The sequence below is a fragment of the Mustelus asterias genome, chromosome 26 (genome assembly GCF_964213995.1).
Source record: "Mustelus asterias chromosome 26, sMusAst1.hap1.1, whole genome shotgun sequence".
Lineage (NCBI taxonomy): Eukaryota > Metazoa > Chordata > Chondrichthyes > Carcharhiniformes > Triakidae > Mustelus > Mustelus asterias.
The window spans coordinates 38,821,192-38,842,502 of record NC_135826.1 but is presented as its reverse complement, the minus strand read 5'-3'; the positions used below and the strand labels follow the sequence as shown (position 1 = coordinate 38,842,502).

At 65.0% G+C, this 21,311-nt stretch overlaps 1 protein-coding gene across 4 annotated transcripts in view; it reads left to right on the top strand.

Annotated features, from left to right (window-relative positions):
* Positions 1-18,987, top strand: part of sin3b (SIN3 transcription regulator family member B) — a 62,290-nt gene extending 43,303 nt beyond the window's left edge. For all 4 annotated transcript variants that reach the window (XM_078198502.1, XM_078198505.1, XM_078198501.1 and 1 more), the window contains exons 17-20: positions 8,513-8,605; positions 9,303-9,397; positions 10,273-10,477; positions 14,410-18,987. In XM_078198502.1, the coding sequence (XP_078054628.1) occupies positions 8,513-8,605; positions 9,303-9,397; positions 10,273-10,477; positions 14,410-14,640 (624 nt within the window). In that variant the 3' untranslated portion in view covers positions 14,641-18,987. The remainder of the gene's footprint in view (positions 1-8,512; positions 8,606-9,302; positions 9,398-10,272; positions 10,478-14,409) is intronic.
* The last annotated feature ends 2,324 nt before the right edge of the window (positions 18,988-21,311 follow it).

Genomic DNA, 21,311 nt, shown 5'->3' with positions numbered 1-21,311 from the left:
TATAGGAGGCATGGTTAGTAAGTTTGCAGATGACACCAAGATTGGTGGCATGGTGGACAGTGAGGAAGGTTATCTCCAATTGCAGCGGGATCTTGATCAATTGGGCCAGTGGGCTGACGAATGGCAGATGGAGTTTAATTTAGATAAATGCGAGGTGATGCATTTTGATAGATTGAACCAGGGCAGGACTTACTCAGTTAATGGTAGGGCGTTGGGGAGAGTTAAAGAACAAAAAGATCTAGGGGTACATGTTCATAGCTCCTTGAAAGTGGAGTCACAGGTGGACAGAGTGGTGAAGAAGGCATTCGGCATACTTGGTTTCATCGGTCAGAACATTGAATACAGGAGTTGGGACGTCTTGTTGAAGTTGTGCAAGACATTGGTAAGGCCACACTTGGAATACTGTGTGCAATTCTGGTCACCCTATTATAGAAAGGATATTACTAAACTAGAAAGAGTGCAGAAAAGATTTACTAGGATGTTACCGGAACTTGATGGATTGAGTTATAAGGAGAGGCTGGATAGACTGGGACTTTTTTCTTTGGAGCGTAGGAGGCTGAGGGGTGACCTTATAGAGGTCTATAAAATAATGAGGGGCATAGACAAGGTAGATAGTCAATATCTTTTCCCAAAGGTAGGGGAGTCTAAAACTAGAGGGCAGAGGTTTAAGGTGAGAGGGGAGAGATACAAAAGGATCCAGAGAGGCAATTTTTTCACTCAGAGGGTGGTGAGTGTCTGGAACAAGCTGCCAGAGGTAGTAGTAGAGGCGGGTACAATTTTATCTTTTAAAAAGCATTTAGACAGTTACATGGGTACGATGGGTATAGAGGGATATGGGCCAAATGCGGGCAATTGGGATTAGTTTAGGGGTTTTAAAAAAAATAAGGGCGGCATGGACAAGTTGGGCCGAAGGGCCTGTTTCCATGATGTAAACCTCTATGACTCTAGTCCCCCTGACACCAAGGGGAAATTTAGCATGGCCAATCCACCTAACCCGCACATCTTTGGACTGTGGGAGGAAACCGGAGCACCCGGAGGAAACCCACACAGACACGGGGAGAATGTGCAAACTCCACACAGACAGTGACCCAAGCTGGGAATCAAACCCGGGTCCCTGGCGCTGTGAGGCAGCAGTGCTAACCACTGTGCAGCAGTGCTAACCACTGTGCCACAGTGCCACCCCAGAGTCTTCAAACGCTGCTCATACGACAAGCTTTTCATTCCAGGGATCATTCTTGTGAACCTCCTCTGGACCCTTTCCAAGGCCAGCACATCCTTCCTTAGATACGGGGTCCAAAACTGCTCACAATACTCCAAATGGGGTCTGGCCAGAGCCTGATGCAGCCTCAGGAGTACATCCCTGCTCTCGTATTCTAGCCCTCTCGACATGAATGTTAACATTGCATTTGCCTTCCTAACTGCTGATTGAACCTGCAAGTTAACCTGAAGAGAATCCTGAACTTGGACCCACAAGTCCCTTTGCGCTTCTCTTTGTCTCATCTGCAAACTTAGCCACAATGCCCCCAGTCCCTTCGTCTCGAGCACTGATATATAAAGTGAAAAGTTGTGGTTCCAACACTGACCCCTGCGGATATCCACTAGTCACGCCCTGAGCTTTACTGATACAGGCGGTCATCTCCCACTGGGCTGGTACAGGCAGCTGGCTCCCCCCACTGGGCTGGTACAGGTGGCTGGCTCCCCCCACGGGACTGGTACAGGCGGCCGGCTCCCCCCCCACCGGACTGGTACAGGCGGCCGGCTCCCCCCACCGGGCTGGTACAGGCGGTCGGCTCCCCCCACCGGGCTGGTACAGGCGGCCGGCTCCCCCCCACCGGGCTGGTACAGGCGACCGGCTCCCCCCCCCCCCCCCCCCCACCGGGCTGGTACAGGCGACCGGCTCCCCCCCCACCGGGCTGGTACAGGCGGCCGGCTCCCCCCCCACCGGACTGGTACAGGCGGCTGGCTCCCCCCACCGGGCTGGTACAGGCGGCCGGCTCCCCCCACCGGGCTGGTACAGGCGGCCGGCTGCCCCCCACCGGGCTGGTACAGGCGGTCGGCTCCCCCCACTGGGCTGGTACAGGCGTCCGGCTCCCCCCACCGGGCTGGTACAGGCGGCCGGCTCCCCCCACCGGGCTGGTACAGGCGGCCGGCTCCCCCCACCGGGCTGGTACAGGCGGCCGGCTCCTGTTGTGCTGTGCTGCCGTATTCAGTTTGTTGAGAACATTGGCTTTTTATGCCCCGCGCCAGAACTGAACATTTTTGTGATTCTGGGAGACAGGGATCTTGGTGGTTTTGGAGGCAGGTTTCTTTTGTCACTGTTTCTGCGCCCAGACGTTTTGCAAAGTGCAAAGGTAAACAATCAGGCCCCGTGGCAACTTGATCAACCGAAAACTGGACAGAACGCAGTGAACGTACTAACCCCCGGGGGGGAAGGAATGATTGGCTGAAAGTTCCAGAGGCCGGGTATTGATGTGTTGGATAACAGGAGCGCACTGACCCAGGCCGGAGCAGTGCGGGGCGGCCAGGCCGGGGCAGTGCGGGGCGGCCAGGCCGGAGCAGTGCGGGGCGGCCAGGCGGGAGCAGTGCGGGGCGGCCGGAGCAGTGCGGGGCGGCCAGGCCGGAGCAGTGCGGGGCGGCCAGGCCGGAGCAGTGCGGGGCGGCCGGAGCAGTGCGGGGCGGCCAGGCCGGAGCAGTGCGGGGCGGCCGGAGCAGTGCGGGGCGGCCAGGCCGGGGCAGTGCGGGGCGGCCAGGCCGGAGCAGTGCGGGGCGGCCGGAGCAGTGCGGGGCGGCCAGGCCGGAGCAGTGCGGGGCGGCCAGGCCGGAGCAGTGCGGGGCGGCCAGGCCGGAGCAGTGCGGGGCGGCCGGAGCAGTGCGGGGCGGCCAGGCCGGGGCAGTGCGGGGCGGCCAGGCCGGAGCAGTGCGGGGCGGCCAGGCGGGAGCAGTGCGGGGCGGCCGGAGCAGTGCGGGGCGGCCAGGCCGGAGCAGTGCGGGGCGGCCAGGCCGGAGCAGTGCGGGGCGGCCGGAGCAGTGCGGGGCGGCCGGAGCAGTGCGGGGCGGCCAGGCCGGGGCAGTGCGGGGCGGCCAGGCCGGAGCAGTGCGGGGCGGCCAGGCCGGAGCAGTGCGGGGCGGCCAGGCCGGGGCAGTGCGGGGCGGCCAGGCCGGGGCAGTGCGGGGCGGCCAGGCCGGAGCAGTGCGGGGCGGCCAGGCCGGGGCAGTGCGGGGCGGCCGGAGCAGTGCGGGGCGGCCAGGCCGGAGCAGTGCGGGGCGGCCGGAGCAGTGCGGGGCGGCCAGGCCGGGGCAGTGCGGGGCGGCCAGGCCGGAGCAGTGCGGGGCGGCCGGAGCAGTGCGGGGCGGCCAGGCCGGAGCAGTGCGGGGCGGCCAGGCCGGAGCAGTGCGGGGCGGCCGGAGCAGTGCGGGGCGGCCAGGCCGGGGCAGTGCGGGGCGGCCAGGCCGGAGCAGTGCGGGGCGGCCAGGCGGGAGCAGTGCGGGGCGGCCGGAGCAGTGCGGGGCGGCCAGGCCGGAGCAGTGCGGGGCGGCCAGGCCGGAGCAGTGCGGGGCGGCCGGAGCAGTGCGGGGCGGCCGGAGCAGTGCGGGGCGGCCAGGCCGGGGCAGTGCGGGGCGGCCAGGCCGGAGCAGTGCGGGGCGGCCAGGCCGGGGCAGTGCGGGGCGGCCGGGACAGTGCGGGGCGGCCAGGCCGGGGCAGTGCGGGGCGGCCAGGCCGGGGCAGTGCGGGGCGGCCAGGCCGGAGCAGTGCGGGGCGGCCAGGCCGGAGCAGTGCGGGGCGGCCAGGCCGGAGCAGTGCGGGGCGGCCAGGCCGGGGCAGTGCGGGGCGGCCAGGCCGGGGCAGTGCGGGGCGGCCAGGCCGGAGCAGTGCGGGGCGGCCAGGCCGGGGCAGTGCGGGGCGGCCGGGACAGTGCGGGGCGGCCAGGCCGGGGCAGTGCGGGGCGGCCAGGCCGGAGCAGTGCGGGGCGGCCAGGCCGGGGCAGTGCGGGGCGGCCAGGCCGGGGCAGTGCGGGGCGGCCAGGCCGGGGCAGTGCGGGGCGGCCAGGCCGGGGCAGTGCGGGGCGGCCAGGCCGGGGCAGTGCGGGGCGGCCAGGCCGGGGCAGTGCGGGGCGGCCAGGCCGGGGCAGTGCGGGGCGGCCAGGCCGGAGCAGTGCGGGGCGGCCAGGCCGGAGCAGTGCGGGGCGGCCAGGCCGGAGCAGTGCGGGGCGGCCGGGGCAGTGCGGGGCGGCCAGGCCGGAGCAGTGCGGGGCGGCCAGGCCGGGGCAGTGCGGGGCGGCCAGGCCGGAGCAGTGCGGGGCGGCCAGGCCGGGGCAGTGCGGGGCGGCCAGGCCGGAGCAGTGCGGGGCGGCCGGAGCAGTGTGGGGCAGCCGGGGCAGTGCGGGGCGGCCAGGCCGGAGCAGTGCGGGGCGGCCAGGCCGGAGCAGTGCGGGGCGGCCAGGCCGGAGCAGTGCGGGGTGGCCGGGGCGGCCAGGCCGAGGCAGTGCGAGGCTGCCAGGCCGGAGCAGTGCGGGGCGGCCAGGCCGGGCAGTGCGGGGCGGCCAGGACGGAGCAGTGCGGGGCGGCCAGGCTGGAGCAGTGCGGGGCGGCCGGGGCAGTGCGGGGCAGCCAGGCCGGAGCAGTGCGGGGCAGCCAGGCCGGAGCAGTGCGGGGCGGCCAGGCCAGGGCAGTGCCGGGCGGCCAGGCCTGGAGCAGTGCGGGGCGGCCAGGCCGGAGCAGTGAGGGGCGGCCAGGCCGGGGCAGTGCGGGGCGGCCAGGCCGGAGCAGTGAGGGGCGGCCAGGCCGGGGCAGTGCGGGGCGGCCAGGCCGGAGCAGTGCGGGGCGGCCAGGCCGGAGCAGCGCGGGGCGGCCAGGCCGGAACAGCGCGGGGCGGCCAGGCCGGGGCAGTGCGGAGCGGCCAGGCCGGAGCAGTGCGGGGCAGCCAGGCCGGGGCAGTGCGGGGCGGCCAGGCCGGAGCAGTGCGGGGCAGCCAGGCCGGGGCAGTGCGGGGCGGCCAGGCCGGGGCAGTGCGGGGCGGCCAGGCCGGAGCAGTGCGGGGCGGCCAGGCCGGGGCAGTGCGGGGCGGCCAGGCCGGAGCAGTGCGGGGCGGCCAGGCCGGGGCAGCGCGGGGCGGCCAGGCCGGGGCAGTGCGGGGCAGCCAGGCCGGAGCAGTGCGGGGCGGCCAGGCCGGGGCAGTGCGGAGCGGCCAGGCCGGAGCAGTGCGGGGCGGCCAGGCCGGGGCAGTGCGGGGGGGCAGTGCGGGGCGGCCAGGCCGGAGCAGTGCGGGGCGGCCGGGGCAGTGCGGGGCGGCCAGGCCGGAGCAGTGCGGGGTGGCCGGGGCAGTGCGGGGCGGCCGGGGCAGTGCAGGGCGGCCGGAGCAGTGCGGGGAGGCCAGGCCGGAGCAGTGCGGGGCGGCCAGGCCGGAGCAGTGCGGGGCGGCCAGGCCGGAGCAGTGCGGGGCGGCCTGGCCGGAGCAGTGCGGGGCGGCCGGAGCAGTGCGGGGCGGCCAGGCCGGGGCAGTGCGGGGCGGCCAGGCCGGGGCAGTGCGGGGCGGCCGGGGCAGTGCAGGGCGGCCGGAGCAGTGCGGGGAGGCCAGGCCGGAGCAGTGCGGGGCGGCCAGGCCAGAGCAGTGCGGGGCGGCCAGGCCGGAGCAGTGCGGGGCAGCCAGGCCGGAGCAGTGCGGGGCGGCCAGGCCGGGGCAGTGCGGGGCGGCCAGGCCGGGGCAGTGCGGGGCGGCCAGGCCGGGGCAGTGCGGGGCGGCCAGGCCGGGGCAGTGCGGGGCGGCCAGGCCGGAGCAGTGCGGGGCGGCCTGGCCGGAGCAGTGCGGGGCGGCCAGGCCGGGGCAGTGCGGGGCGGCCAGGCCGGAGCAGAGCGGGGCGGCCGGAGCAGTGCGGGGCGGCCGGGGCATTGCGGGGCGGCCAGGCCGGGGCAGCGCGGGGCGGCCAGGCCGGGGCAGCGCGGGGCGGCCAGGCCGGAGCAGTGCGGGGCGGCCAGGCCGGAGCAGTGCGGGGCGGCCAGGCCGGGGCAGTGCGGGGCGGCCAGGCCGGAGCAGTGCGGGGCAGCCAGGCCGGGGCAGTGCGGGGTGGCCAGGCTGGGGCAGTGCGGGGCGGCCAGGCCGGAGCAGTGCGGGGCGGCCAGGCCGGAGCAGTGCGGGGCGGCCAGGCCGGAGCAGTGCGGGGCGGCCAGGCCGGAGCAGTGCGGGGCGGCCAGGCCGGGGCAGTGCGGGGCGGCCAGGCTGGGGCAGTGCGGGGCGGCCAGGCCGGAGTAGTGCGGGGCGGCCAGGCCGGGGCAGTGCGGGGCGGCCGGAGCAGTGCGGGGCGGCCAGGCCGGGGCAGTGCGGGGCGGCCGGGGCAGTGCGGGGCGGCCAGGCCGGGGCAGTGCGGAGCGGCCAGGCCGGGACAGTGTGGGGCGGCCAGGCCGGAGCAGTGCGGGGCGGCCAGGCCGGGGCAGTGCGGGGCGGCCAGGCTGGGGCAGTGCGGGGCGGCCAGGCCGGAGCAGTGCGGGGCGGCCAGGCCGGAGCAGTGCCGGGCGGCCAGGCCGGAGCAGTGCGGGGCGGCCAGGCCGGAGCAGTGCGGGGCGGCCAGGCCGGAGCAGTGCGGGGCGGCCAGGCCGGAGCAGTGCGGGGCGGCCGGGGCAGTGCGGGGCGGCCGGGGCAGTGCGGGGCGGCCAGGCCGGGGCAGTGCGGGGCGGCCAGGCCGGGGCAGTGCGGGGCGGCCAGGCCGGAGCAGTGCGGGGCGGCCAGGCCGGGGCAGTGCGGGGCGGCCGGGGCAGTGCGGGGCGGCCAGGCCGGGGCAGTGCGGGGCGGCCAGGCCGGGGCAGTGCAGGGCGGCCAGGCGGGAGCAGTGCGGGGCGGCCGGAGCAGTGCGGGGCGGCCAGGCCGGGGCAGTGCGGGGCGGCCAGGCCGGAGCAGTGCGGGGCGGCCGGGGCAGTGCGGGGCGGCCAGGCCGGAGCAGTGCGGGGCGGCCAGGCCGGAGCAGTGCGGGGCGGCCAGGCCGGAGCAGTGCGGGGCGGCCAGGCCGGGGCAGTGTGGGGCGGCCAGGCCGGAGCAGTGCGGGGCGGCCAGGCCGGGGCAGTGCGGGGCGGCCAGGCCGGGGCAGTGCGGGGCGGCCGGGCCGGGGCAGTGCGGGGCGGCCGGGCCGGAGCAGTGCGGGGCGGCCGGGGCAGTGCGGGGCGGCCAGGCCGGGGCAGTGCGGGGCGGCCGGGCCGGGGCAGTGCGGGGCGGCCGGGCCGGAGCAGTGCGGGGCAGCCAGGCCGGAGCAGTGCGGGGCGGCTAGACCGGAGCAGTGCGGGGCGGCCAGGCCGGGGCAGTGCGGGGCGGCCAGGCCAGAGCAGTGCGGGGCGGCCGGGGCAGTGCGGGGCGGCCAGGCCGAGGAAGTGCGGGGCGGCCAGGCCGGAGCAGTGCGGGGTGGCCGGGGCAGTGCGGGGCGGCCGGAGCAGTGCGGGGCGGCCGGGGCAGTGCGGGGCGGCCAGGCCGGAGCAGTGCGAGGCGGCCGGGGCAGTGCGGGGCGGCCAGGCCGGGGCAGTGCGGGGCGGCCAGGCCGGAGCAGTGCGGGGCGGCCAGGCCGGGGCAGTGCGGGGCAGCCAGGCCGGGGCAGTGCGGGGCGGCCGGGCCGGAGCAGTGCGGGGCGGCCAGGCCGGAGCCGTGCGGGGCGGCCATTCCGGGGCAGTGCGGGGCGGCCAGGCCGGAGCAGTGCGGGGCGGCCAGGCCGGGGCAGTGCGGGGCGGCCAGGCCGGAGCAGTGCGGGGCGGCCAGGCCGGGGCAGTGCGGGGCAGCCAGGCCGGGGCAGTGCGGGGCGGCCGGGCCGGAGCAGTGCGGGGCGGCCAGGCCGGAGCCGTGCGGGGCGGCCATTCCGGGGCAGTGCGGGGCGGCCAGGCCGGGGCAGTGCGGGGCGGCCAGGCCGGGGCAGTGCGGGGCGGCCAGGCCGGGGCAGTGCGGGGCGGCCAGGCCGGAGCAGTGCGGGGCGGCCAGGCCGGGGCAGTGCGGGGCGGCCAGGCCGGAGCAGTGCGGGGCGGCCAGGCCGGGGCAGTGCGGGGCGGCCAGGCCGGGGCAGTGCGGGGCGGCCAGGCCGGAGCAGTGCGGGGCGGCCAGGCCGGGGCAGTGCGGGGCGGCCAGGCCGGGGCAGTGCGGGGCGGCCAGGCCGGGGCAGTGCGGGGCGGCCAGGCCGGAGCAGTGCGGGGCGGCCAGGCCGGAGCAGTGCGGGGCGGCCAGGCCGGAGCAGTGCGGGGGGGCCAGGCCGGAGCAGTGCGGGGCGGCCAGGCCGGGGCAGTGCGGGGCGGCCAGGCCGGAGCAGTGCGGGGCGGCCAGGCCGGAGCAGTGCGGGGCGGCCAGGCCGGAGCAGTGCGGGGGGGCCAGGCCGGTCACACAATTCACTGCATTGGCTTTGGGGATGGTGAGAGGGGGCTGTGATTAAGGGGAAGGTGTGGATGGGGCTGGGTGAATGAAGACTCTGTAGATGGAGGTGGGAGAGGATTAGGGCTGAGGTAGCCAATCACTGTGTAACGGGACTCAAATTCATGTCATCTTTTGCTGCAGATAATGTTTATCCAGAGTAAGGGGCATGTTTCCATGACGATTGAGCTGTTGGATACAGAGGAGGCCCCCTCGGATGACCCGCTGGAGCTGCAGGTGAGTGTTTCCCAGTCCAGTGTCTGTCTGCGCTGCATGGAGCCCACATCCCATGTCCGGGAGTCGAGGATATGATTTAAATGCTCAGTTATTCCAGGGGATAGTTTTAGAGTCACAGAGGTTTACAGCATGGGAACAGGCTCTTCGGCTCAACTTGTCCATGCCGCCCTTTTTTTAAAACCCCGAAGCTAATCCCAATTGCCCGCATTTGGCCCATATCCCTCTATACCCATCTTACCCATGTAACTGTCTAAATGCTTTTTAAAAGACAAAATTGTACCCGCCTCTACTACTGCCTCTGGCAGCTTGTTCCAGACACTCACCACCCTCTGTGTGAAAAAATTGCCCCTCTGGACACTTTTGTATCTCTCCCCTCTCACCTTAAACCTATGCCCTCTAGTTTTAGACTCCCCTACCTTTGGGAAAAGATATTGTCTATCTAGCTGATCTCTGCCCCTCATTATGTTATAGTTTTCTCGTGTTTGTATCATTTAATGATGCAACACAGAAAGAAGCCCTTCGGCCCGTCAGTACTGGTGCTGACTCTCTGAACATGCTGCCTTATTTGTACTCCTCATTCTTGTTTGGGCTCCCCAGTGCCAGTGATCTGTTTTCTGGTTATCTGTAGTTCTGTTCCTGCAGAGTCGCTCGATAGCTGCATTGACTAATTCTCCTCCTTCATCTTTCTCATTGACAGAATTTAACAAGTTACATGGAGCAGTATGCTGGCCCCGACGCAATGCAGTTTGAGCAGGCAGATGGGTTCTTTTATAAACCAGTGTTTTTACCCAGGTGAGTTCACACACAGTTGTGTACAGAATAAGGAGTATAGATTCCTGATACACTTTACTCTAGTGTGCAGGTGATCACTTCACCCTGATTGTTCTGACCTCAATACACTGCAGTTTATCAGCGCCTTACATCTTTAACGAGCTGTGCTCGTGATGTGGATATCTTTAACAAGCGATGCGGATATCTTTAACAAGCGATGCGGATATCTTTAACAAGCGATGTGGATATCTTTAACAAGCGATGCGGATATCTTTAACAAGCGATGCGGATATCTTTAACAAGCGATGTGGATATCTTTAACAAGCGATGCGGATATCTTTAACAAGCGATGCGGATATCTTTAACAAGCGATGCGGATATCTTTAACAAGCGATGCGGATATCTTTAACAAGCGATGCGGATATCTTTAACAAGCGATGTGGATATCTTTAACAAGCGATGCGGATATCTTTAACAAGCGATGCGGATATCTTTAACAAGCGATGTGGATATCTTTAACAAGCGATGCGGATATCTTTAACAAGCGATGCGGATATCTTTAACAAGCGATGTGGATATCTTTAACAAGCGTTGCGGATATCTTTAACAAGCGATGCGGATATCTTTAACAAGCGATGCGGATATCTTTAACAAGCGATGCGGATATCTTTAACAAGCGATGCGGATATCTTTAACAAGCGATGCGGATATCTTTAACAAGCGATGCGGATATCTTTAACAAGCGATGCGGATATCTTTAACAAGCGATGCGGATATCTTTAACAAGCGATGCGGATATCTTTAACAAGCGATGCGGATATCTTTAACAAGCCGTGCTAGCGATCCCAAGGTTTTAACAATTTCAGAGTTGTCAAAATAGCCATTGTGTTTTGCAGAAATCTTCGGAAATTTCGGAAATGGCAACAGAAGCAGTTTCTGTCGATGAGGAATGAGAGCAGAAACAGCAAGCAGTGCTGTGTAGGGGTGGAGAACACAAACAACATTGACTGCAAGTTTAAGCTCAACACTCACAAACTTGTATACGTCATGAACTCTGAAGATTTCATGTATCGTTGTGGTGCCTTGCACCGCGCTCGCGAGGTAACTGATCTTCCACCTTGCTAATACATGTTAACATACGTAGATCATGTTAACACACACACAGATGTTAGATGTTGTGAACTGTTGGATATGAGTAGACACACTGTTTGAAGAACCCATTCCAACGAGGCTGTATTACAGCTGTAATAGTTAGTAGCCGCCACCCCATTCATCAGCCTTCTCTATTGCCTTCATAATGTATCAGGCTGAAAGAGGATGATTAAATGTCAGGGCACTGTTTCAGAGCAGTGTTAGAAGCAAGGGACCCCCAAAACAAGAGGGACCGCAATGAGTGGCTGCCCTGAAAAGGGATCCGAGTTGCAGATTGGCGAGGGACATGGAAAATTGAGGGTAGAGGCAGTTTCTCTTATGAGATGGGGACTAAGATTAATCTAGGACACTGTAGAGGGAGCTTTACTCTGTATCTAACCCTGTGCTGTACCTGTCCTGGGAGTGTTTGATGGGGACAGTGTAGAGGGAGCTTTACTCTGTATCTAACCCTGTGCTGTACCTGTCCTGGAACTGTTTGATGGGGACAGTGCAGAGTGAGCTTTACTCTGTATCTAACCCCGTGCTGTCCCTGTTCCCGGAGTGTTTGACGGGGACAGTGTAGAGGGAGCTTTACTCTGTATCGAACCCTGTGCTGGATCTGTCCTGGGAGTGCTTGATGGGGACAGTGTAGAGGGAGCTATACTCTGTATCTAACCCGTGCTGTACCTGTCCTGGGAGTGCTTGATGGGGACAGTGTAGAGGGAGCTATACTCTGTATCTAACCCCGTGCTGTACCTGTCCTGGAAGTGTTGGATGGGGACAGTGTAGAGGGAGCTTTACTCTGTATCTAACCCCGTGCTGTATCTGTCCTGGGAGTGTTTGATGGGGACAGTGCAGAGGGAGCTTTACTCTGTATCTAACCCCGTGCTGTACCTGTCCTGGGAGTGTTTGATGGGGGACAGTGTAGAGGGAGCTTTACTCTGTATCTAACTCCGTGCTGTACCTGTCCTGAGAGTGTTTGATGGGGACAGTGTAGAGGGAGCTTTACTCTGTATCTAACCCCGTGCTGTATCTGTCCTGGGAGTGTTTGATGGGGACAGTGCAGAGGGAGCTTTACTCTGTATCTAACCCCGTGCTGTATCTGTCCTGGGAGTGTTTGATGGGGACAGTGTAGAGGGAGCTTTACTCTGTATCCAGTCCCATCCTGTCTGTGTCCTCGGACAATGGGTGCATGAAATGGAATTTGTTCTATTTTTGGTCCTGATGTGCACAGCTCCAGGAGCAGTGGTGTGTTTGTGAATCCAGCACTGACAGCTCCAACATTGTGCCCTGCCTATATTCTGGTTTACAGATGCTTTGCTCAATGTTGTGAAGTTTGCTCCATGGTACCATCACTGACACTTCTATTCTGATTTTCTCTCTGTCTCTGCACCCTGACTTCCTTTCTCCTTGACTCTCCCCTCTACCCCTCTCCCCAAATCCCTCTCCCCGTCTTCCCCTCTTCTGCACCCACCCTCTTACCCACTCCGCCCTCTGCCTTCGCCCCTCCCCCTCCGCCCTCGCCCTCCTGTCTCCCGCCACTCCCTTCCCCCTCCCCCCTCCCCACTCTCCCCCCTCCCCACTCTCCCCCCTCCCCACTCTCCCCCCTCCCCACTCTCCCCCTCCCCCCTCCCCACCCTCCCCCTCCCCACCCTCCCCCTCCCCACCCTCCCCCTCCCCACCCTCCCCCTCCCCAACCTCCCCCCTCCCCACCCTCCCCCTCTTCCCCCCTCCCGCCCCCCCCCTCCCCCCCTCCCGCCCCCCCCTCCCCCCTCCCGCCCCCCCTCCCCCTCCCCCTCCCCGCCTCCCCCCTCCCTGCCTCCCCCCTCCCTGCCTCCCCCCTCCCCGCCTCCCCCCTCCCGGCCTCCCCCCTCCCCGCCTCCCCCCTCCCCGCCTCCCCCCTCCCCGCCTCCCCCCTCCCCGCCTCCCCCCTCCCCCGCCTCCCCGCCTCCCCCCTCCCCGCCTCCCCCCTCCCCGCCTCCCCCCTCCCCGCCTCCCCCCTCCCCGCCTCCCCCCTCCCGCCTCCCCCCTCCCCGCCTCCCCCCTCCCCGCCTCCCCCTCCCCGCCTCCCGCCTCCCCCCTCCCCGCCTCCCCCCTCCCCGCCTCCCCCTCCCCGCCTCCCCCCTCCCCGCCTCCCCCCTCCCCGCCTCCCCCCCTCCCCGCCTCCCCCCTCCCCGCCTCCCCCCACCCCGCCTCCCCCCTCCCCGCCTCCCCCCTCCCCGCCTCCCCCCTCCCCGCCTCCCCCCTCCCCGCCTCCCCCCTCCCCCGCCTCCCCCCTCCCCGCCTCCCCCCTCCCCGCCTCCCCCCTCCCCGCCTCCCCCCTCCCCGCCTCCCCCCTCCCCGCCTCCCCCCTCCCCGCCTCCCCCCTCCCCGCCTCCCCCCTCCCCGCCTCCCCCCTCCCCGCCTCCCCCCTCCCCGCCTCCCCCCTCCCCGCCTCCCCCCTCCCCGCCTCCCCCCTCCCCGCCTCCCCCCTCCCCGCCTCCCCCCTCCCCGCCTCCCCCCTCCCCGCCTCCCCCCTCCCCGCCTCCCCCTCCCCGCCTCCCCCCTCCCCGCCTCCCCCCTCCCCGCCTCCCCCCTCCCCGCCTCCCCCCTCCCCGCCTCCCCCCTCCCCGCCTCCCCCCTCCCCGCCTCCCCCCTCCCCGCCTCCCCCCTCCCCGCCTCCCCCTCCCCGCCTCCCCCCTCCCCGCCTCCCCCCTCCCCGCCTCCCCTCTCCCCGCCTCCCCCCTCCCCGCCTCCCCCCTCCCTGCCTCCCCCCTCCCTGCCTCCCCCCTCCCTGCCTCCCCCTCCCCGCCTCCCCCCTCCCCGCCTCCCCAACTTCCCCCTCCCCAACTCTCCTCTCCCCCCTGCCTCTCCCCCCTTCCCCCCCATTCCTCTGCCTCCCCCCCATTCCTCTGCCTCCCCCCCATTCCTCTGCCTCCCCCCATTCCTCTGCCTCCCCCCATTCCTCTGCCTCCCCCCCATTCCTCTGCCTCCCCCCCCATTCCTCTCTCCCCCCCCCATTCCTCTCTCCCCCCCATTCCTCTCTCCCCCCCCATTCCTCTCTCCCCCCCCATTCCTCTCTCCCCCCCATTCCTCTCTCCCCCCCATTCCTCTCTCCCCCCCCATTCCTCTCTCCCCCCCCATTCCTCTCTCCCCCCCCATTCCTCTCTCCCCCCCCATTCCTCTCTCCCCCCCCCATTCCTCTCTCCCCCCCCATTCCTCTCTCCCCCCCCATTCCTCTCTCCCCCCCCATTCCTCTCTCCCCCCCCATTCCTCTCTCCCCCCCCATTCCTCTCTCCCCCCCATTCCTCTCTCCCCCCCCATTCCTCTCTCCCCCCCATTCCTCTCCCCCCCCCCATTCCTCTTCCCCCCCCCATTCCTCTCCCCCCCCCATTCCTCTCCCCCCCATTCCTCTCCCCCCCCCATTCCTCTCCCCCCCCCCATTCCTCTCCCCCCCCCCATTCCTCTCCCCCCCCATTCCTCTCCCCCCCCCATTCCTCTCCCCCCCCCATTCCTCTCCCCCCCCCATTCCTCTCCCCCCCCCCATTCCTCTCCCCCCCCCATTCCTCTCCCCCCCCCATTCCTCTCCCCCCCCATTCCTCTCCCCCCCCCATTCCTCTCCCCCCCCATTCCTCTCCCCCCCCATTCCTCTCCCCCCCCATTCCTCTCCCCCCCCCATTCCTCTCCCCCCCCCCATTCCTCCCCCCCCATTCCTCCCCCCCCCATTCCTCTCCCCCCCCATTCCTCTTCCCCCCCCCATTCCTTTCCCCCCCCATTCCCCCCCCCCCATTCCTCTCCCCCGCCCCATTCCTCTTGTCTCTCTCCCCCCCCCCCCCCCCCCCCCCCCCCACCCCCCACCCCCCATGCCTCTCCCCTTCCTGCCTCCCTCACCCGCATCCCCTTGTGTCTCCCTCCCCGCGCAGTCCCAGTGCCAAGTTACCAGGTACCAACACCAGCAGTTTCTGGAGTGGCACAACCGCTGGCTGGAGGACCATGTGACTGACGAGATGGGAGAGCTGGTCCAGGATTGGCTGATGGGTGAAGATGTCGAGGACCTGATCCCGTGTAAAACCATTTGTGAAAGTGATACCATCCATGACATTGCCGTCAACAGATACCGTGTCCAGTACAGCCGCTTTCCCCCCTCACCATGAACCGCTTCTGCACGCACTGTGCTTACACACACACACACCGCAGTCACAAGTGTACTGCGTGCCCACATGTGGTCAATACACGATGCTTAAGGCTGGTGAGGTGATTGAGTTAGCTGCCTGACTCCTGTATAAGAGAATGATCATCGCAGCACCAGCCTCCTGAGCACGCCCAGTATTATCAATAAGGAAATGCATTTGACATGAATTTACTTGTGACCCTTGACCCCATTCCCTCTCTCTCTCTCTCTCTCTCTCTCGCCTCCCCTTCACCCCACCCACCGATTGCTGTACTTCCATCCCCAATGTCTCGCAAAAGATTGGTCAAACTTTGTGACACTGCATGAGATATTTTTGGTAATTGACAGCTTGCTGATGTGTCCACTGTGATTCTGTGCACAGGATAAGGACTGAAGCAACTGGATCGCTAGATAGCAGGACTGGTAAGTGATGACTCGTGTGGTCTCCAACTGTTGCCCCCTCTCCCCGCATTCCCCCGTCCTGGAAAAAAAAAACAAGAGGGTATCATTGCTTGAAGATGTAGTTCATCTTTTACATGTAGCATCTATCTGCGCAGCCTTTGAGAAACGCAAAATGCATCGGAAGGTTTATGAATCTGTCGACTCAGGAAGCTGTGCATTGACCTTGACAGTCACGCTTGAGGCTGAGTGGCTGTTATTGTGGAATCTCCTCCTGCCCGAGGTATCAAGTCAACTCTGGAGTGGCTGCCTTCAACCGAGCGCCGAAACTGCGTCCCAATTAAAACTCATCAGGACCCACAGTTCAGATGTCAGTGAACCTACGGAGTTACCAAGTTGCTGAAACCAGTTGTTTTCTCGATTTGCGACAGTTGAGTGGTATTATTGGGACTGTCTGAGAGCTGATAGCCTGATGTTGGGCAGTTTTATTCCAGTCTGCACCCAATGTTCAGTATTTCTGCTTGAAAGAAGGAGGATTCCTGTTCTGGATGTACGGAAGCCAAGTTAGTGAGAGGTGAGGCTGTAAAAATATAAACTGCGTCTAAGCCACCATCTGAAATTTAAATCAGAGTAATTAGTGTGTCTTTATAAACTGAGATAATTCTGCCCTTTGAGCTCAGACTTGCTCAGAGATGGACTAAGTTGACTCCGACTGCAGTGGAGAAGGGTCAGTGAATGGAGAAGGGTTTTTTTTTGATAGCAACAACCTGGGCTCAGTTCCCAGGATCCGACTGTTTGTGATCTTCGCAGTGACATTGGTTTGAACTCTGTTGAGTTAACTTCCTCTGAAGCTGTGCTGTGTGTGAAGTGATGCTGTACATTATCCTCTGCGCGAGCTGGCTGGGTGAGGGTCTGGAAATGCAAAACAAACACACAGTTGTGTTCTTATAATAATTGCCTGAAATTCAGGGGGATTCTTTTGTCAGAGTGTTATGGAGAGGTTTCAGGCTCTCTAATGGAAAGATCACTGTTTAAATTAGTGTCTTGCTGCAAGTTCCACTGTCCCAAGGATAATTTTTAATGGTTTTGTGTGTTGGAGCATCATTTCTGGGAGGTTAAAAACACACCATCTTTAACTAAGGGATGATCTGCCCTGCTTTAAGCTTCAGGATAGAAAGCGGCAAAGGAGGCAGTGTGATCGAGTGTGACCAGCAGAGTTCACTAGTAATTCCCCAAACGCCGGGGACACTGGCTGAGTTACACAGATCCGTGACTCCTGCTGCATTAACTGGTCTCAGTCGAGATCGCAGAGTTAAGGAGGGGCAACCAGAGGGTCTCCTGTTTATGTTCATTATCCACTGACCTTAATTAGCAAGACCCTCGTGCAATGTTGAATAGGGATAGAATGAGGTTTGAGTGTAATTGCTGCCGTGATGGTTTATCACTGTCTAACCTAATGCTGAAAGCGTGGCCACTTCAGTGAGATGCTGAGGACTATACTGAGTGGCTTTATGGGTAGTAGGGAGAAAACTGGTGCCAAATGAGCTTTCCATCAAAGTTTTATTTCTTGAGGACCTGCTATGGCTTGACCTGTTGGTTCTGGGCACCTCCCCTGTCGGATGCCGAGCTCTTGATACTGCTCCCATTTGACCCCAAGGACTCTGTCTGACAAAGCTCCTGTCTCCCCCTGATGTACATGACTCAGAGCAGCTGAGTTAGCACAGACCTGGGGCAGAGACCCAGAGCCTCCTGAATTCTGAGTACCACACTGGGGCGGGGGGGGGGGGGGGATTGATGAACTGTTTCCTCTGAGAGTTACTGGGAAGGGGTCTCTGCCATTGTCCATTAAAGTCACCCAGTGTCCCAGCTCAATGCAGTGGGCGCTCAGTGACTCTGCACTAAGGGGGAAGGCTGCACTGTGGAGTGACACGGACTGTTCCTGATCAAAGTCTGCCTCTTCGCTCCGTGTTGGGAATGCCTCTTATCCAGATTGCGATTTTATTTGGAAGTGTGCAGTACCCAGTCCTTGCCTCCTGATGTCACTGCTGCACTTTGTCCTCCTGCGGAGCGGGGCCCAGAGGCACAGGGCTTCCCGAGCCACTCTGCAGGGGCCCTGCCACACAACCAATCACGGTCATGAGCACAAAGCCAAGTCAACTCAACAGTGTGCCAACCCTTGCCCCATGGGGGCTGCGCATTACAGCATCTTGGCTGCAATGTGACTGATTAATAAGGGGGTGGGAGGGAGATTTATACATAATTAGATGTCTTTAGCAAACATTTAGCTGTTGCTTTTTAAAATAAAAAGTAAAAATGCTAAGATGCACTAAGTGGCATGCTGAGTTTGAGTGCGAGTTAGTTTTTTGTGGGGGGGTTTGAAGTCTCTTCCCCCCCCCCCCCTCCCCTCCCCCAATTCTGCTGTTATTTATTATATTGTGAGGGAAGGCCCCGGAGTCAGTGCTTGGACCTCAGCCCCAACGCTTCCTACAGCGCGGCCTGGTGAAGAGGGGGGGGGGGTGCTGCGGGGAGAGGAGATTTAATTGGCTGGACAGTAAGGCCATGAACAAGCACCCCAAACTGGGGATATACCAGATAACGATATTGCCACGGAGACCAATCCTTCAGTAGCACGCTCGCTGCTGGAATGTTGCCTGGTTACCATGAATACTTTTCATTTTGTTCTTAACGTGTGTGATACAGTTAATGTGATTTTAATTGTGGAAATCTGAATCGATGGAATTATTAATGTTTAAAGAGAATCTTTGTGTCGAAGCCATGTTGCGTCTGGTTTTTGTAATGAGGAAGGTTATTTGTGAGGTCACTTTTACCCAAATGTTCCTGCCCGGTTTCAAACTCTGCCCCATTCAAAAACCCCTTGACTGACACCGGGGAGGGGACCATGGGGGAAGGGCTGGAGTGTCCTGAGCCCCGTGGGGGGAGGGGCCAGAGTGTCCAGAGCCCCGTGGGGGAGTAGGGGCCGGAGTGTCCAGAGCCCCGTGGGGGGAGGGACCGGAGTGTCCAGAGCCCCACGGGGGGAGGGGCCGGTGCATCCAGAACCCCATGGGGGGGCGGGGCCAGAGCGTCCAAAACCCCATGGGGGGAGGGGCCGGAGTGTCCAGAACCCCATGGGAGGGAGGGGCCGGAGTGTCCAGAACCCCACAGGAGGGAGGGGCCGGAGTGTCCAGAACCCCACGGGGGGGGGGGGGGGGGGAGCAGAGGTGTCCTGAGCCCCGCGGTGGGAGGGGCTGGAGTGTCCAGAACCCCATGGGGGGGTGGAGCCTGTGGCCCTGAGCCCACGGGGGGAGGGGCCTGTGGTCCTGACCCCCACGGGAGGAGGGGCCAGAGTGTCCTGAACCCCACAGAGGGTGGGGCCTGGGGTCCTGAACCCCCTCAGGAGGAGAGGCCTGGGGTCCTGAACCCCACGGGGAGGGGTCTGGGGTCTTGAACCCCCCCAGGGGGAGAGGCTTGGGGTCCTGAACCCCCCAGGGGGAGAGGCTTGGGGTCCTGAACCCCCCAGGGGGAGAGGTTTGGGGTCCTGAACCCCCCAGGGGGAGAGGCCTGGGGTCCTGAGCCCCACAAGGGGAGGGTCCTGGGGTCCTGAACCCCTCGGGGGAGAGGCCTGGGGTCCTGAACCCCCTCAGGGGGAGAGGCCTGGGGTCCTGAACCCCACGGGGAGGGGTCTGGGGTCTTGAACCCCCCCCAGGGGGAGAGGCTTGGGGTCCTGAACCCCCCAGGGGGAGAGGCTTGGGGTCCTGAACCCCCCAGGGGGAGAGGCTTGGGGTCCTGAACCCCCCAGGGGGAGAGGCCTGGGGTCCTGAGCCCCACAAGGGGAGGGGCCTGGACTCCTGACCCGCATGGGGGAAGGGGCCGAAGGGTTTGTATTTCTGAGTCGTTAAGTTCCTGTGATCCTTGTTGATTCAGAATTACTGAAAGGCAGAGGAGGGCCGGGGGGGTGGGGGGTTGGGGGTAGAGGGTGGGTCGGCGTTTCCAATTCCCTGCATTCCTGTGTTCCTCACTCTGAAAAGAACATTGTATCCTCACTCCCAAACAATAAAACACATGGATTGTTCCTGGACTCTGGCAGTGTGCTGGTGTGGGGGTCAGTGAGGGGGTGGGGGTCAGTGAGGGGGTGGGTGTGGGGGTCAGTGAGGGGGTGGGTGTGGGGGTCAGTGAGGGGGTGGGTGTGGGTGGGTCAGTGAGGGGGTGGGTGTGGGGGTCAGTGAGGGTGTGGGTGTGGGGATCAGTGAGGGGGTGGGTGTGGGGGTCAGTGAGGGGGTGGGTGTGGGGGTCAGTGAGGGAGTGGTTGTGGGTGGGTCAGTGAGGGAGTGGGTGTGGGGGCCAGTGAGGGCGTGGGGGTCAGTGAGGGGTTGGGTGTGGGTGGGTCAGTGAGGGGGTGGGTGTGGGTGGGTCTGTGAGGGTGTGGGCATGGGGGCCAGTGAGGGAATGGGTGTGGGGGTCAGTGAGGGTGTGGGGGTCAGTGAGGGGGTGGGTGTGAGTGGGTCTGTGAGGGAGTAGGTGTGGGTGGGTCAGTGAGGGGGTGGGTGTGGGGGTCAGTGAGGGAGTGGGTGTGGGGGGGTCAGTGAGGGGGTGGGTGTGGGGGTCAGTGAGGGGGTGGGTGTGCGTGGGTCAGTGAGGGTGTGGGGGTCAGTGAGGGGGTGGGTGTGGGTGGGTCAGTGAGGGAGAGGGTGTGGGTGGGTCTGTGAAGGTGTGGGTGTGGGGGTCAGTGAGGGGGTGGGTGTGGGTGGGTCAGTGAGGGAGTGGGTGTGGGGGTCAGTGAGGGGGTGGGTGTGGGTGGGTCAGTGAGGGAGTGGGTGTGGGTGGGTCAGTGAGGGGGTGGGTCTGTGAGGGTGGGGGTCAGTGAGGGGGTGGGTGTGGGTGGGTCAGTGAGGGGGTGGGTGTGGGGGTCAGTGAGGGAGTGGTTGTGGGTGGGTCAGTGAGGGAGTGGGTGTGGGGGTCAGTGAGGGGGTGGGGGTCAGTGAGGGAGTGGGTGTGGGGGGTCAGTGAGGGGGTGGGTGTGGGGGTCAGTGAGGGGGTGGGGGCCAGTGAGGGTGTGGGTGTGGGGATCAGTGAGGGGGTGGGTGTGGGGGTCAGTGAGGGGGTGGGTGTGGGGGTCAGTGAGGGGGTGGTGTGAGGGTGGGTCAGTGAGGGAGTGGGTGTGGGTGGGTCTGTGAGGTGGTGGGTGTGAGGGTCAGTGAGGGAGTGGGTGTGAGGGTCAGTGAGGGAGTGGGTGTGAGCGGGTCTGTGAGGTGGTGGGTGTGGGGGTCAGTGAAGGGGGGGGTGTGGGGTTCAGTGAGGGGGTGGGTGTGGGGGTCAGTGAGGGAGTGGGTTGGGGGGGTCAGTGAGGGGGTGGGTGTGTGGGTCAGTGAGGGGGTGGGTGTGGGGGTCAGTGAGGGGGTGGGTGTGGGTGGGTCTGTGAGGGGGTGGGTGTGGGTGGGTCTGTGAGGGGGTGGGTGTGGGTGGGTCTGTGTGGCAGTGTGCTGGTGTGAGCGTCAGTGAGGGAGTGGGTGTGAGGGTCAGTGAGGTGGTGGGTGTGGGTGGGTCTGTGAGGGGGTGGGTGTGGGTGGGTCTGTGAGGGGGTGGGTGTGGGTGGGTCAGTGAGGGGGTGTGTATGGGGGTCAGTGAGGGAGTGGGTGTGGGGGTCAGTGAAGGGGTGGGTGTGGGTGGGTCAGTGAAGGGGTGGGTGTGGGTGGGTCAGTGAGGGGGTGGGTGTGGGTGGGTCAGTGAGGGGGTGGGGGTCAGTGAGGGGGTGGGTGTGGGTGGGTCGGTGTGGGTGGGTCAGTGAGGGGGTGGGTGTGGGTGGGTCTGTGAGGGGGAGGGTGTGTGAGGGTCAGTGAGGTGGTGGGTGTGGGTGGGTCTGTGAGGGGGTGGGTGTGGGTGGGTCAGCGAGGGGGTGGGTGTGGGTGGGTCAGTGAGGGGTGGGTGTGGGTGGGTCGGTGAGGTGGTGGGGGTCAGTGAGGGGGTGGGTGTGGGTGGGTCGGTGTGGGTGGGTCAGTGTGGGTGTGGGTGGGTCAGTGTGGGTGGGTCAGTGAGGGGGTGGGTGTGCGTGGGTCAGTGAGGGGTGGGTGTGGGTGGGTCAGCGAGGGGGTGGGTGTGGGTAGGTCAGTGAGGGGTGGGTGTGGGTGGGTCGGTGTCAGTGTGGGTATGGGGGTCAGTGAGGGGTGGAGCTGGGTCTGTGGTGAGCTGAAGTCAGTGGGCAGAGAGCGGGGGTTAAACTGATGCTTTGACAGCTGATTTGTTTCTTGCACTCAGTACCTG